At 38.3% G+C, this 17,080-nt stretch overlaps 1 protein-coding gene across 6 annotated transcripts in view; it reads left to right on the top strand.

Moving 5' to 3' along the window:
• The window catches only part of LTBP1 (latent transforming growth factor beta binding protein 1), a 189,435-nt gene that overhangs the window by 41,263 nt on the left and 131,092 nt on the right, over positions 1 to 17,080 (top strand). For all 6 annotated transcript variants that reach the window (XM_071429915.1, XM_071429922.1, XM_071429938.1 and 3 more), the window contains exon 4: positions 6,688 to 6,863. In XM_071429915.1, the coding sequence (XP_071286016.1) occupies positions 6,688 to 6,863 (176 nt within the window). The remainder of the gene's footprint in view (positions 1 to 6,687; positions 6,864 to 17,080) is intronic.

The raw sequence follows: 17,080 nt of genomic DNA on the forward strand, positions 1-17,080 counted from the left end.
AGACTTAGACTCAGCTGGTTTGTGTTCGTCATTGTCTCAGACTTCTCTAGCCTTCATGCATACTCTTTCTTTGATGCTGGTTTAGGGTACTTAAGACTTAATGCTATAAGATTTTTTTTTTTAAATTGGTGTCACTTGTATCTTGATGGCACTTTGGGAGTAGGGTGAGGCAAACTTTTTATATCTCTTTTAATGCAAAGATGCAGTAGGCAAACATTGCCTTTATTTTACTGATAGAATTACCGTTTATAGTTTAAGTTTTTACAGAAGGAATATTCTTCAAATTTAATCTTTGAATGCTGCATTATGTGAGGAATGCTTGCCTGCTGCTGCATAACGTGCAAGAACTGTAGCTTCCTTCAGCTTGTGTGACCGAGCATCTGTAGTGTTGCTCTGCTTCTGAATATTTAACCAAGAGATACATTTCTCCTACCTTAAGAGCTCTTTCTGCTTTTTGACATCTAGGAAACGAATCATTGCTTGTGATTCTGGAAAACTCAGTGTATTTCTTTAGAGACCTGAAAGAATGTTGATAATCTACACATTTCAGTTTGTGTTGTATGTGAAAAATGAGGTGCATTAATGGAGTCATAGTTGGGCTTTTTTCAGAGGATTTTGTTTCACAGACCTTTAGTTCAGCTCTTACACCAGGTTATGCTGGCAAATGGGATGCAAATACAGGGCTAGCTTTATGAGCAAACACTGAGGAGTTAGATAATCCCTGACAGTGTCTTGGACAAGGCTTTTACCACAGAAATTACATATAAGAGGGGCAAAACTGGTACTTGTGGATAAAAGTTAATGTTTCATATTTCTGTGTGAACCTTTATAAACAACTTTGAATTCCTTTTTACCCTTTATATCTTGGTGTAGATTAATTATCTCTATTAAAATTTGTTATATTTGTTGTACTACCTCATTTACAAGCCAAATCAATTTGATGATAATTGAAGAAGATATTTTTAATATTGTAAATAATATTCTAACTCTTTAGGTGGTAAAAAAAGTAGGAATTAATAACTTGATGGTATTATTTGAAAACTATTTAATCATATCCAAACTACTGTCTTTGCAAAATTTTGCCTGGGGAAAAAATGTATTGCAGAGATATAAATCAAGGCAGTTTTATAAAAAATATATTAATGCAACATTGTAGGGTTGTTATTGTAAGACAGGCAGGTCAGGTCTCAGTGCTTGTTTTGCAGTGTTTGTGCTGTATTTCAGGGACAGGACTTTTAAATATGCACAAAAAATACATGTTTGCACATAAAATCAATTTTTTGCAGATCTTTTGCAATGGTAAAAATAAAGGAAAGCTGAATGCTTCTCTCTTTCATCTTTGGTTACTGGTAGGACCTTATGAAATAGGCCATCCTTGATTGATGATGGGTATGTGATGGGTATGATATTGTAAAGGGCTTTTGAGAAATCCCATCTGTTCATCATCAGCTGGGAAGTGAAACTTTTTCGTGTATCTTGAAAAAAAAAAAAATATATATATATATCAGAGAAGCAGTGTAAGGAGGAAACAGCTGGCAAAGGTCAGGCTGAACTAGCAATTGAATTTTAACAATTTATGGGGGGGTAGTTCTATTTCCATGCCTTTTGAACTGGCCTGCATATTTTCTTTACTATCTCATAGTTTTAGAAAATACTGGTTTTCTTCTCCTTTTGATTTTTCATTGTGACTTTGGGAGGAGGTAATGAAGAAGGAATTAATTTGTATGTTTACATGAAGCAGTAGTGTTAACAATTCATATTTTCTGAAATGTTGCTAGCTAGGAGCCAGGCATGGGAGCATCACGCTTAGAGTAAATAAAAGAAAGAAAGCAACTGGAGTGAGATTTGTATTAGTCTAGTCTAGACAGTACTTTTCATGCCAAATGTTGTCGATCTTATTTCTGCTTGCCAGAGTTGTTCTAATACATCACATTCTTTCTCTGGTTTATCAAGCAAGAGAGCTTTCTTTTGCATGATAGCTGAAAATGTTTCTTCTTCCTCTGCAGTGCTCTTGCAACTTTATTAGTTTTTATCTTATTGTTTGTTTGTTGAAGGTGCAGTTAGACATTTGTTTATCTGCCTGGTGTATGCTTCAGGAATGGAGTTTTTGTCAAGTTTATTAAGTTAATGTCAGTTATATACCAAGTTCATCCAAACTGAGCAGAAGTATTTAAGAAAAATGGTCTAGACAAGTATTAACTTTGGTTTTGTGTGATTATTGTAAGCAGATAACTTGGTGATTTAGATTAGGTGGTTTAGTCTGCATTGAAACAAAAATTAACAACTTGCACATCATGTGGAGATGTTTCCTTTTAAAGAATTGGATTGATAAAGTTTACAGCTTTCCTGTGCTGTACTGAGTAAGCCACTGTTGGAAAACAAAGCTGCAGTGATTTATTAACATTCATATTTAATGCAAACTAAATTAAGGAAGAAAATTATAATACCTGAGAAGGATGGAAAAGGCAACTTTTGTAAATTCTAGCGGCTAAGATTTTAGCCTCCAACATAGGGCGTTCATGGTTTTGGTGTGGCATGGTGTGTTGTTGGGTTTTTTTACATGATTTTAAAAAAATTATTTTTATAATTTCAAGTTTTATGAATGGACTTTTGTAGGCTCACAGTTGGGCTTCAGTGTGGCTGGATGGGTGGCAAGATAAAGGGTAAATAAAAATAAAAGGACCTAATACAAACAAACAAGGAAGGTCTTGTTGAACATGTGAAGATTGGGGCAGCCTTGGCTACAGTGACCAGGACATTGTGGAACTCAATATCTTACATGAAGGAAGAGGGACAGCAATTAAGATTGCAACCCTGGACTTCCAGAGAGTTCACTTTAGCCTATTCAGGGACTTTTTTTGACAAATATCATTGGAACGTACCTTCAGGGAAGAGGGATCCAAGACAGCTGGTCAGTATTCAAGGTTTATTTTTTTCAGGCTCAAAAATTGTGTATCCTGATGAGAAAGAAATTGAGAAAAGTGGGCAAGAGACCTGTATGGATGAACATAGAACTCCTGTCAGTACCCAAGCACAAGTGAGAGATACACAGGAGAAGTAAGCAGGGACAGACCACTTAAAACATAAATAGAGGTGGTGTCAGAGTATGCAGAAATGCAACAAGGAAGGCTAAGGCCCATCTGGAATTAAAAACCTGACCAAGGATATTAAGTACAGGAAGCAAATACATCAGTAACAGATAAGAAATTAAGGAAAATGTGGGCCTGTTTTTAAACAAAGTGGGAACTCTGGTAACAGAGAATACAAAAAAGGCAGAATTACTGAATGCCTTCTGTCCATCAGTCTTCACTGACAAGACCAGCCCTTATGAATCTCTGACCTGGGACCAGGGAAAAGGAGTGGTGGAAGGAAGACTTCACTTTGTCGAGGAGGATTGGGTTAGAGATCACCTAGGCCAGCTTGACATCCAGAAGTCCATGGGCCACGATGGGGTGCATCTATGAGGGCTGAGAGAGATGGCAGACATCACAGCTAGGCCACTCATAGTCATCTTGGAAAGGTCATGGCAGTCAGAAGTGGTGCTTGAGTACTAGAGGAAAACAAATGTCACTCCAGCCTTCAAGAAGGGCAAAAAGGAATCCCCAGGCAACTACTGCCTCACCTCAATCTCTGGAAATATAATGGAGTGCCTTGTTCTGGAGGCCATCTTTAAGTGTGTGGAAGACCAGAAAGCGACCAGGAGTAGTCGGCATGGATTCACTAAAGGTAAATCATGCTTGACCAACCCAATTGTCTTCTACAGTGACAAAACTGCCTGGATGGATGAGAGGAGAGGAGTGAATATTTTCTACTTGGACTTCACCAAGCTCGTCAACACTGTCTCTCACAACATCCTCGTAGGCAAACCTGGGAGGTGCTGGCTGGAGGAGTGGACAGTGAGGTGGTTTGAGAACTGTCTGAATGACAGAACATTTGACCAGGTCCCATATTATTCACTCATTCATCAATGACCTGGATGAAGGAGTAGATGCCTCCTCAGCAAGTTCACTGATGACACAAAACTGGGAAGATATCTCTGGCCTATACCCCAGGGTGCTGTGGAGAAGGATCCTGACAGGCTGGACGATGGGCAGAGAAGAACTGTCTGAAGTTCAAAGGCAAATGAAGGGTCCTGTACCAGTACAGGCTGGGGTCTGACCTGCTGGAAAGCAGCTCTGCAGACAGGGACCTGGGAGTCCTGGTGAGCAACAAGCCATCCATGAGCCAGCAGTGAGCCCTTGTGGCCAAGGAGGCCAATGGAATCCTGGGGTGCGTTAGGAAGGGCAGGGCCAGCAGGCCAAAGGAGCTGATCCTGCCCCTCTGCCCAGCCCTGGTGAGGCACATCTGCACTGCTGAGTCCAGTCCTGGCTCCTCAGGACAAGAGAGACATGGAGCCCCTGAAGTGGGTTTGAACAGAGGGCAGCAAAGGTAATTAGGGGACTGCTAATCAGAGATCATTAGGAAGACCCTGCTTGAGCAGAGTTTGACCCCACCAGTGGTCCCTTCCAACCTCGACCATTCTGGGATTCTGTAATACTTTACAATTGATTTTAACCTTAACAGAAAACACTCAGCCACTTACATGGCAGCATCTGTATCTAGTATTTTGATCTCTGCTGTCAAGTCCTGCTTCTACATTCAGCATAGACACTCTTTTATGTTCAAAACCAGAAATGGATGTCCTTATGTGTAGGCATCAAATGGGGTCCATTAGAAAAAAATAGCTTGTGCAGGAGTGATTGCAGTGATTCTTCAAAGAAATTAAATTCATATGTAAGCAGTACTGAAGGCAACAACTTCAGTTTTATCTCAGGCTGAGGGTTTCCTGGTCATACTTTATCAGACTGTGTTGTATTCCAAGCCTGACCTCCAATACCAGTGAAGGCTGTCTTTTGATCTTCTGATAGGAACCCTAAAGACAACATAGAAAATACAGTATTTTCTCTTAGTCTGGCAAAAGGACTTGTACTGAATGTAATGAGACTGTGTAAGTACTGTATTAGAAACATTGACTTGGAGACAGCCTGAGCAGTTATGTTTCTGTTCTACATAGGAGGCTTAGAATGTCACTATTAATGAATGCTCTTGTTAACTTGGATCAGTTTGAGAAAAAGAGCATCTGTGTAGGACAAAACCCCATTGTTTGTTCTAACCACAAATCCATTGGCTACAGCAGTTACTAAGCATCTTGAATAACATGACCAAGGAGTTAGGCATTGCTTTGGAGATAGGGGCTGGCTCAGGCTCCACATGTTAGAAAACAATTCAGTAGTCATCTAAGTTCTTAAACTCTGCAGTCTCACCTCTGTGGGGAAGTGCTGTTCAGCTGTCCTTTATAATATAGGGTTCATGACTTATTCTCAGAGGACAGTTATTTACCCTGCAGAACTGTGGCTCTGAGGGATGATTGTTTCAAATCCCATAACTTTTTTCCCATTTTTCCATTTTTGAAGACCGAACTAGTTACAGACTCTCAGCTGAGAATGCAGTAAAGGAGGCTTACAGCATCCCACCCTGTATGCCTTCATTTGATCAAAGGATGATGCAGTCCTGATAGCCACTGTTACTAGGTTAGTAATTGATTCTACTCTCCAAGGCGTGTGTGTCATTACAATCTGATGTGCACCAGCTATGACTGCTTGAAGGTGTGTTATTAGTAGATTTCTTACTTGCTAGATGGTGGGATTCTTCAGCCTTGGGGTCCCAAAGCAGCTTGCAGTTTCATTGCGTGTAGCTAAGAGCTGGCCAGTCTGCTGCCTTACAAAATGCTGGAAGAGTGAAGGCCAGTTTGTTAGTGAAGAAATTATTCCTACTGCTGATGGTTGCTAAATAACCAAGGACTTTTTGATAGGGAGAGGAGGGAATTGTTATTGTAAGTTGGTATGGCCTTGTGCAGTGAAAAGCTGAGGTCATAGGGAGGAATCTAAACATATGAGTCAGGATTAGCAGTGAGAGAATCCTGAGCTTGAAGGAATCTTCTTGTTTAACAGGAAGGGAAAATGGTTTTGCTGTTTAGGGAGGCCATGTGGTCATGGGACATTTGTGGCTATGGGACATTTGTCAGAGATGTTCAATAGTGCAGGCTAAGAGAAAGTGGATGGGCAAAGTAATGTGACTCTGGGACACAAACCTTGTGATTAGGTGAGAAACATCTGAAAAAGGGGAAGAGGAGCAGTGCTTTGCTCTTTTGCTAGAGGGATATGCTGAAGAAGGTAATGATTTCTGGGAACAGAAGGGAAAAGTCAGATGGGTTTAGGTTCTACTTAATATACCTTCTATGGAATGAGAGTTGTAAAAAATGGAATAAGGTTTGAATGCACTATTGCTTCTCTGCCCTATTTGGAAAGCTCAGTGTTAACAAATGTGAGCTGCAACTCATTTTGATCAGGGCTTTTCCCTGTTCCTTCTGTTTTCTGAGCTGTCCATGATATTTCTCTTGCCATGTTAAAAAGAAAGTTATATAATCCCTGCAGTCTTTCTTTCTTAGGAGTTTGAGCTGACAAGACAATAAGGGTGCTAAATGCTTGGAAAATTAGGTGCTTACTTCTAAGGTAGTAGGTTTCCCAAACTGTATTTTGAGAATTTGGAGTACAGTTGAATGTGTCTTCAATTTTTTTACAAGTAGTTTCTAAGTCTAATTTATTAATTCTTACATTGTTTTGTCTTTTCTATCTCTTTCCAAAACAGGATGATACCCCTTTCATCTCAGACATTAATGATGAATCTTCATCATGGCCAAACACAGGAATATGTGATTAAGCCCAAATACTATCCAGTAAAAAACGTGATTTCAGGAGAGCAGTCCACTGAGGGCTCATTACCACTGAGGCTGGGCCAGGATCAACCTGCATCCCCTTTGCGATGTGAGTACAAAAAAAGCATATTCCCTTCTCTCCCCCCACAAAGCCCCCACTCCCTGCTTTTTTTAAGATCTTGAAATTTTCTGCAGTAACACTTGAAGACAGAGAAAGGTTAAAACAACTCTATGTGAGATTTCTTAGGTTAGCAAATGCTCCAATATTCTGCATTTTGTGCAGAAACAAAACAGATTTCCTGGATGAGAAAAACAATTGAATCTGATTTGCTGTTGAAAATTTATCATGTTGTTTCTAGATAATAGTTCTTCTTCAGAAAAGGGTGCTTTGTGAATGCTTTGCTAGAATAGGCACATCTATGAGTGTAGTCAGTGTCAGTATGATGGATACCTTTTTGGAGAGCTGGAGTTCAGGACTGTGGTCTCATTGGTGACTATTTTTCTCTATATTTAATTTATTACGTGTTTATGAACTTCTGCACAGTATGGAGCTGTCTGAGAGTTTCTGCTTCATATTTATAAAAAAAAGATTGTGTAGGTGCCCAGCTTGTGGCCTTGGCTCATGCCCCATTGTGTGCAGAGCTTGAGGACAAGTTTTGGCTTAGAAGATTAAGAGCTTGATGAATTATGGGTTAGGTATTACAGAACGTCTGCTGGCTTGATTTGGAGAAAAGTTCCTGCAGCTGAATAATGGACTGATTAACATTGAGACCTTTAGGTACTTGCAGTCTCCTGACAGACTTCCTTTGCTGTAGCACAAAGAATTATGTTCTGCTGAGGTTTTAGGGAAGAGACTTTCCTTCTAAATCTTTACCTAGAATTCCTTTGTGTATATTTGCATTTCTGCATTGCTCATCTTTATGGTCTGTCCATTTACACTTCAATGCAACTCCCTGCTTCCTTTTCTTCAAATGTAAGTTTGTTGATGGTAAATAAGACTATTGGCTCTAATGGGAAGAACAGTGGGCAGCTGGAGGTCTTTCAATTAATATTTTCAGAGTGGTGAAGTATACTTCTTGCAAAGCACTATCTCCCTTTCTTAGAAGTTTCAGAAAAATTTATATTTTTTTTTAGTCACACTGTCAACATCAAGCAGTAGTCTCTTTTATAAATAAGATAATACTGCTTTTTTTCCAGTCAGCAGTTGTTTTCTTTCAAATAAAATATTAATGGCCACTGGGATTGGATTGTGACCATCTCTCATGACTCTTATTAGTCAAAGGTTTACAAATTCCAGGTTTTATAGTTCTCCAGTATTTGGTGTGACTGTTCCAGGCTGGATTCTGACCAAAAAAAAAAAAAATCATCTTTCCTATTGGCTCCATTTTTCAGGCTGTTTAAGTCATTCTACATTCAATACACTCAGTGGTACTCACAAGTATCAAACTGCCACTAAATGGATGGATTCTGTGAGTTGGTTTTTTTCCTTCTGTGGTAGCATAAGGAGAAGACTATGCAGCTGTAAGACGAGGGAGCCAGTGCTTCTAGCTCTTTCTAGCTTATTTGAGTCCACTGTTACTTACAGTGCTCTGAGGGACATGACTAGGAGAAGGAAAACCAAGAGCTGAAGACTGGACTGGTTTTTATCAAATTCTAATAAGCCCCTTATTGAGCAGTGCATTAGTAAAACATTCTACCCTTATTGAAAAGCTTGTGAATCCTAAAACAGCCAGAGGACAAGTAGTAAAAAGAGTTTCTATGGCCTGATAAGGTCAGCCATGACTTAAGTGTTGACTCAGAGGTAAAATGCAAGCTATTTGGATTTTGTCAAAATTTGCGATTCTGAGCTCTCTGTCAGCCTAAAAACTAGTCTCATTACCTTTTCCACCTGTTTTCTACATCTGTGAGGTGGGATTTGGTGACAGCAATTTCTGATGAAGCAGTTCAGATATCTGCTAGTACAGAGTGCAGTTTGAGCTGCATGTTGTTGGAGTCTAGGATTATGTACTGCTAGCCTGAACAGGAGACCTAGAACTTGGCCTGCCATATCTGTTTGGGTTTTCTGGTTTCTGGAGGTACTGGGATGAACTTGAAGATTAGAAGACTGCTTGTTTTCATAAAAATTGAGTTAAAATTTCAGCTGTCAGTATTTTAATGTTAGGGATGTTTGAATTAACTATGGTGAGGTAAGATTAGGATCTGAAACCTCATGTCAGGTGTCCTGTGATAACCATGAATATGCAGTTCTTAGTCCTGTTTTGACCAGAGATGGACTGTGTGAATTAGTTCATGCTTATGGTTGATGTTCATTGTCTAGCTAATTTATGAGTGTGGCTGATGATCTCATGGTGTTTTGTAATTGCTCTTAAATGTATAATCTTATTTAATGGGACAGACTCTTACTTCATTGAGCAGAGGAATTGGTAATGGCCATATGGAGATACTTGAAAAGGAAGAGGGGGAAAATGTAATAATTTTATTAAAAAGCAGAGGCCAGAAAGTGCTTCACAACTTTTTTTTTTATGGTAATATTAAATAAAATTTCTTTAGAGATGAGAAGAGTAGCCAGGTAATACTTGGTAGCATTGCCTAAGAGTTCAAGGCTATCAATAAACATGGAGTGCAAAGCTACTCATTCTGTTGGGTTTTTATGAGCATTTCTATGCATTTTACTTCAAAATATTAACACTGTGCCAGACACTGGCAATTGTGAAAAATGTACCCCATAGAGTAAACTTAACTTCTCTAGCTGTAGCTGCAGTTGGTTTTGATTTTTCTGGACTTCTATAGATTGTTTCAATCCAGTGATATAAAATGGGTAGTCTTGAACCTGGAACAAGTATCAGTCTTTTGTTACCTTTAGGGACAGGTCTGTCCTGCTAGAAACAAATGAGATGTGGGGTACTGGTACACTGGGAAGAAAACTGCCAAACATGACCAAGTGCTTCTGAGCATCTTCTGATTTATAGGAAGTCAGTCATGTTTAAATGCCCGATCACAGTGTTGTCAGATGAGCTTTTGGATATACTGGGGTAAAAAACATTAAAGTTATGTCACATTAAACATTTTTCAATTAAAATTCATTCAAGATGCTTTCTGGAATTTTTGCTCTGGTGCATTTGTAAGCAGTTTCACTTCTGATAATGCTCAGAACATGCAGTATAGTACTCTTATTAAAAACAGTAAATAGTTTATTCTTTTGGCTTTTAAGCTGAATTTTACTGTAAGGTTATGTATCATATCAACAGAGCTGGAAAATTCAGCAAGCCACAGGGGTTGCAATTTTAGCATTTAAATCACCCTGGGATGTGAAATTGAGTTACCTGCCAGTAGCAGGTAGCATTTCTACTGTCAAGCATTTTGAACTTCTCTCCTGTGGGATACAAACTCTGAGTAATTCTCAAGGGATGTATTATTTGTTTAAATGTACTGTCACACTTCTCCTGTAATCTGCCTAAATATTTGGAACCTCAGAGTGAAAAATTCTCTACTAGTAGCAATGGCAGCAGCACAGAAATTTCAGCTATAAAATTCTATTTGCAACCTGATAGTCCATGAAACAGTAGGAAGATTTTTTTTTTTAGTAATTCAGGTACATCTACCTCAGACAGTTCCCACTAGTTCCTTAATGGCACTGTTAAATAGTAACCACTAGTCATCTGAGCATGAATCCTCTAAATATCAGTGCTTATATCCCTGGATTTATAAATGCAGTGCTGAAGAAAATTTGTTAAAGGAATTTTGTATGGTTTCTATTGGCCTAAAATGTATATGATAGTGAATAGATTCTAAATGTAGTCTTTTTGGAATTCCCTTCAACTTAGCTATTGTAAGAACTTCTTACTGCAGCTGGAAGAGGCTAGGAAGTTTTCAGTTTCACTCTATCCACTTCTGGTTGCTATATGGTTCTTCAGAAAATGCATTTAAATACACGCTTCATTTTCCAGCCTGAGATGTCTGTGGGCTAGTGTTTAGTGGCACTGTGCATTTTGCCCATTGAGCTGAAAATAGTGAATTTTCTGCTTCTGAAATCAATTGTCTGGTGTTGCCTGCATGTTGAAGACAATTTTGTACACCCTCTCACCAGGGTATGGTTCCTCATAAGCACAATGAGGATGCCACTACTTCCCTGTTTTAGAGGCACATTAAGAAAATGTATTAATTAGTGACTGAGGCAACCACAGAATGCACTGAGCGCCGAAGAAAAACTCAAGAGTACTTTACCTACAACTGGAATTGTATTATGTGAAGTAAATCAGGCATGTGTTTGTATAATGAAGTTATCCCAAGGAAGAAAAGAGGATAAGAAAGAAAACGAGACTAATCTCTCTATTCAGGAAGACAATGTGAGAAGTATGTGAATTTTGCAATTGAAGTTATATGTTAAGTTGCTAAAATTAAGTACTATGGAAAACTACTTTCTTCTAGGTAGATTGGGTTGTTTTGGTCTTCACCAAAATTCTTTATAAAATTCATTAAAGAGAAGTTGTCTCTACTTTAGGTAGTAAATGAAAACCATGTCTTGAATTTAAGTAGTAAAGGTTACATAAGGTTTAGTGAACTTGGGCTTGCAGCACCCTACTGTGTCTTAGTTGTATGTGTTGTGGCTGGAAGTTGGACAAATATGCCTGTATGGCTTTTGGACTCTTAGGATCTGTTCATGGTTCTGTGGACAACTCTTAAATTCTTGTGTAAGGATGAAGCTGAAACAATATGAAAGTTGTGTAACTCCTCTAACTGTGGCTACATTATATTACATCATATTTTACATAAGTTTATACACATGAAATAAGCTTAATGTGGAAGAAAATGTCCCAGCACTTATAGTTGTGATGGGCTGAACAGAATACCCTGTTCCAAATTTGGCATAACAAGAGCTTTCCTCCATTGGCAGCACAATACATTGGTAACTTGGTGAAGCTCCTCTGTAAGTTTATATGTAATTACATGTGCTGGCTTCACTGATGACTTCAGAGGTTGATTTGAGCAAATCCCAGGTGTCACTTTGAAATTCCAATTTAAACTATTTTTGTGCAACTGCACCATTCTGACTTCATTAAGTGACACTTACTTCATAATAATAGTATTTCCCTGCCAGGAAGTATGGGTAAACAGCTGCAAAAGGCATAAATATTTTACTGCTTAAAAAAGTGCACACAGAGCTATGATATGTGTTGCATATAAATACATCTGTATGATTTGACGTTCTACCCAAGTTCAGACTTTGGAGGAAAAACTCCCTCTGATCTTCACTGGGTCAGATACTCTTTCCACCATTCTTGTTACTGCTTTCTGGAACTGCTCTTCATAAACAGCAAAATAATTCTCTCTCTGGCTTGTCTTAACTAGATCATTGCATTGTGATCCTTGTAACTTGTGCCTATCAATGTATTTATGGATATTAGAGTTAAACAGTGGTAATGTTCCCAACTAGAAGTTTTGGGAAATTTGGAGATGAGGGAGGATCTCAAGGCTACACTCTGAGCAAGGTACAGCCAGCAGAATGAGGTGAGTGAAACCAGAATGAACACTTAGAAGACTAACATTAAGGAATAACTGAGCGATTACAACATAGTCTGTTTGGAGGGAATGTAGAGTCAAATTTGCTTCAGTCACTCATGGCAACTGACATTCATGTATTGCTCCTAAAATTGTACATAGTCAGTTGCAAGGGAATGGGGTAAGTGTATAAATGTTGGGGACTTTTTTGTTTCATTTTCTCAAATGCACATGTGTTCAAAGTCGGTGCTCTCATTCCAGAGCAGAAGGGATTTTTAAGAGACAAGCTAAAAAGTTTAAGATAAAATTTTGTTCCTGTCAGCATCAGGGTCAAAGAGCACTGAGGCTTTTCAAAGAACAATTTTAGTGTGAAGCATTCTTTTCCTCTCTGCCATTTCAGAGCATTATTCTTCCTGCTGTTGAACAGTATGGTGATTCGTAACAGCCAGTTAAAGTTTACTTTTGATTCCAGCAAGACTTGGAAACAATAGGCTAAATTCTAGGTATAAATTGAGTTATGTGGATTCACATTAATACAGCTAACTCTAGCAAACCAAGCAGCACATTTACTTTGCTTTTTCTTCAAAAAATAGAGTGACAAATTCTGAAAAAATAACTAACAAATGAATGCAGTTTATTTAGCAATTATAAAAGACTATGGAGTTCTTTGAAAACCTTGGAGACAGAATAGCTCTGTATAAATACAAGCTATTTCACTCAGTATACTGTTGCTGTAGGCATTCTAACAATGCTCTTGCTAAGCTGTCTTCATGATTGTTTGTGTGTCTATAAAGGGCTCACAGTTGAGGAGGCCAGAAAATCAGCACCCCCCCCAAACATACTGTATTTTTCTCTCTGGACTCTGAAAAGATTTTATGGCCCTGAGCTCACTAGAAATTAAATGTCTGCCTGACAGGCAAAGGCTGCTGGTGCTTTTATAGAAACTATTTTAAATGTTGCGTTCACCCAAAAATGAATTCCCATCTCCATGCTTTAAAATACAGAGACTGATATACAGCAGAATGAAGAAGAATGTTGGAAAAACATGGTGATCTGGCAAACAGAATTAAAATCAGTTCAAAGTGTGTAATTGCTGGGGGAAAACACAGACTGAGACAAATGCATCTCAGCTTCTGAGATGAAAGAGTATTGGCTCCAAAAGCAAAAATTTCTCAAGAAGATAAGAGGAGATTTTCCAGAAAATTCTGTAGGGGAATGCCTTTATGATGTTTAAAAAATGTTAATTTAGGTGGATATAGAGACCTATTGAACCCACACAATTAAACATTAAAAGTCCCTTAGCCTGTCTACTCCAGAGTTGCTGTAATACAAGTCTTTGATATCAAGAATTGATTCTGATTGTTTCAAGTAGCTGAGTCTGGTTTTCTTCATAGGAGACATGAAAGTGCTCTTCTGTCAGTGCCATTGCCTATGCTAGAAGGAATGAACAAATGTTGACAAAAAAATTACTGTACAAATGTTCATACTCTGTGAAGCTGAGATTTCAGAATCAGTGACATCCTTATGTCTATTGTCATTTTTTCCCCTGTTCAGAAAATTAAGGAGAAAAAAAAAGATCTTGGCTTCATGTACTGCTGAGAGAGAAGATTTTTAATGGTGATTCAGCATGCAGAGGCGGCTGTATTAATTTATAACTTAATTCCATGATGTCCTGTCCTTTGTCACTGTTTACAGTTTGTTGACTTCCCTAGTGCTTTTTTTTTCCCTTCAGGAAATGAAATGTCAAGTGGATATACTTTAGTAAGGTAATATTAATTTAATATTTATTCCCTATTCTTCCTAGAAATGATGAACATTGACTCTTGCAATTTAGACTTTTTTCTCTTTTGAGGGAATGTTGTGTATGTTGGGAGGGGGAAACTCTATCTCAAGAATTTATTTTCTTGGCAAGTTATTTATTTTCTTGAGAAGTGCTCTTCCAGCTTGAGACTTGTAATACTATTGTCTAATATTTGTATTATTGTTGTGAAAGAAGCCTAAGTAATGACCTTAGGCAAAAGGCATAATTTGAGATGAGTGACATAATTTCAGGTGGCAGTGAGTCTCATTCTCAATGTCTAAGACCAAATTCAGAGCACCTTGTGAAAGAGTCCTGTTGATAAAGTGGACAATGGCATAGTATTTAGCTGGTATTATTAAAGCTCCTTTATGGTTGTAAGTTTGTGTGTAAAGATGTTGACTTCATTATCAGAGTGTGTGTTGCAGCAGCTTTCATCAGTGGAAAATTGCTTGTGTTGGGCTGTGAAGTTACTGCTGCTTTACTACAGCTGAGATGAGGATTGTAACCCTAACCCTAACTCTGTGCCTTAGATGATGTCTGTGTCTAAATGTGGCTTTTGGGCCTTTGTTACTTAAGTGAAAGCCTTTTGTGGCCAGGTGTGCTTAAGTACCTAAGAAGCTGGATAATTTGAATGGAAGCTTAAAAAGGCTTGTTCACCTGAAAGCTATGCTTACAGCTGGAGTAGTATCCAGCCCCAAACCTGAAGCACTGATATGAACTCCAGCGTGAGTCTCTTGAAGAGCTTGAAGTTCTGTTTCAGGACAAGTACTGCACTCTGGAAAAGACAGGCCATCTGGGTGCTAATATTTTGTGTAATTCATATTTGAAATTGCAGCTGAAGCACTTGACTGCCTGCCTATCCTTAGAAGTACACTCAGCTGAACTCTCCTGCAGGATTAGGTTCCCCAAGGACTGCTATAGCAGTCATAGTGGTATCTGGAATCCAGCTGTAGTGAAGTCACAGAGTTCTTCAAAGAAAAGTGTCTGAGCCCTCAACTAAGCAGTCTTGAGCTAAGCAGTCTTAGGTCATCAGCATTTACTTTTGAATGGGTTGGGCACAGTCCTGTTCAATGTTCTGCTTGCTCCATGCAATCAATTTCTCTCATCCCTTGGAAAAGAGACCTAGGACTGGTAAGTGGTATAACTCGAGGCTAAAATTTAGCTCTTTATCATCATAACCATTTGTGGATCTAGTTAAATATAATTGATTTAAATATAATTAATTAAAATAAATGCAGTGCAGATTAAAAGAATTATTGGCCAATAAGTTTATTGAAATGAGTTGAAGCCGTTCCATCAGACATCAAACCACACTGCATGCTTTCTTTGGGTTGGTACCTTTTTCTGGATCACTCTCAACTATGTGAATGGAAATTATAGTCATGTATCTCATTATCAGGGAGAATGGCTGTAGTTAAGGATAGGATGTTCATTGCGTGAGGATTGTATATAAAGAATCCTTGTAGTGGTCAAAAAGACGAGGAAGACAAAAGGTGATTGATAAAACCAGCTGGCAGAGACCTCAGGTTTCAAATCTATATGTGATTTGTACATTATGGGTTTCCAGAGGACAAAATTGAATGTAATTTCTGTTATTTCCTCTCTTGCTCTAAAAGGCTGTGTCAGTGAGAGAATTTATCAGCAAAGGGCTTGTGGCATGTAAACACAGTTAGGTCTTTCTAAACCATCTCAGCACTGCATATGCTCCTTTGGTACTTTTAAGTGAAGCCATCCATACAAAACACAAAAAATCTGTGTTGCAGATAGTGGAGATCTTTTGGAATTTGTCAAAATTAATAGAGGAAACCTACTTGAACGAAACAAGTGTTGCTGTAGTAAATGACTTCGAACAGTACACTGTTCACACTCTATTTTAAACTGAGATTAAGATAATTGAAGAGTGGGTTATTTGCCTCTCCTAGAATACACTACTAAAAATTTTAAAATGTTTTGGAGGGTGGTGGAGGTGGTGATGAGGAAGACAGTAGAATTTTCTGCTCTATTCCTTGACAGGGAGCAAGGAAGAGATTATCACAGGGATACCATCAAGAAGGGGAAAAGACTTTCCCAGTTATTTTCTTTTCAATTACCTTCTTCCTTCCTGGAAGCATCAAATTTTCTTTTGAAATTATTTCTTTTCCTGTTTGTGAAGCATGCTGAAGAAGCAAGCAGGGCTTAAAAAGAGGGTAGAGAAACAAGGGTGAGATAGAAGCAGGAAGTCTGAGAGCTCAGTTCTGACTGCAGGGAGAAGATTGTGGTAGGAGCTTCTGAGCAAGACAAAAGGAAGAAGTGATGTGAAGATGTAGAGACATGGCTAGTCAGAAATAGGTATCTACAGAAGTGTGTGTAATAGCAACAGTGGCAATAAGAATGGCAACAAAAATATCAGTGCATATCTCTCTTCAGTTACTGTCATATTAAATAGTTGGATCATGTTTTGCTTTTTTTTGGAAGCCTTTCAGTTTGCATCAAGACAATAGAACTGAGTACTTGAAAAGTGATGAAATATCAAGGTTAAATTGTATTAACTAGTGAAATACATGGATAACATAATACAAATGCAGCAAAAATATGAAGTACAGAAATAACAAAAAGTAGGAATGCTAAACTAATTACATTTCAATAATGTGTTCCTACAGCTGTCTAGACATGTTAAATCAAGTACAGCTTGCCACGCTGTCATCTTGTTCAAAATGTTTGACTGGTGGATGTGCACACATACACCTCACCTCATGCAGAACTGGGGGTGTACTCTTAAGCATTAGAGAAGGCATTGGATCTTGGATTAAATAAATCTGGATCATCTTATTTTTAATTTCATTGACATGTCTAATTTCTCCCAATGCTTGTGAAAAGGGAACTGGCTGTGAGGTGACCTAGGGAACAGTAACCAAGTTTCTGCAAAGAGCAAAGGTAGGCATTGTATATTGAAGCCAAAAATCAAATTACTCAACAGCTGTATCTTTCCTTTATTTAATCCATGTAGTTTTCAGACTTGTTTGTGCTTGTGACTGTTACAGAAAGAT

Source organism: Agelaius tricolor, unplaced genomic scaffold (assembly GCF_023055355.1).
Source record: "Agelaius tricolor isolate 1412-34295 unplaced genomic scaffold, bAgeTri1.0.p SCAF_1, whole genome shotgun sequence".
In the NCBI taxonomy this organism is placed as follows: Eukaryota; Metazoa; Chordata; class Aves; order Passeriformes; family Icteridae; genus Agelaius; species Agelaius tricolor.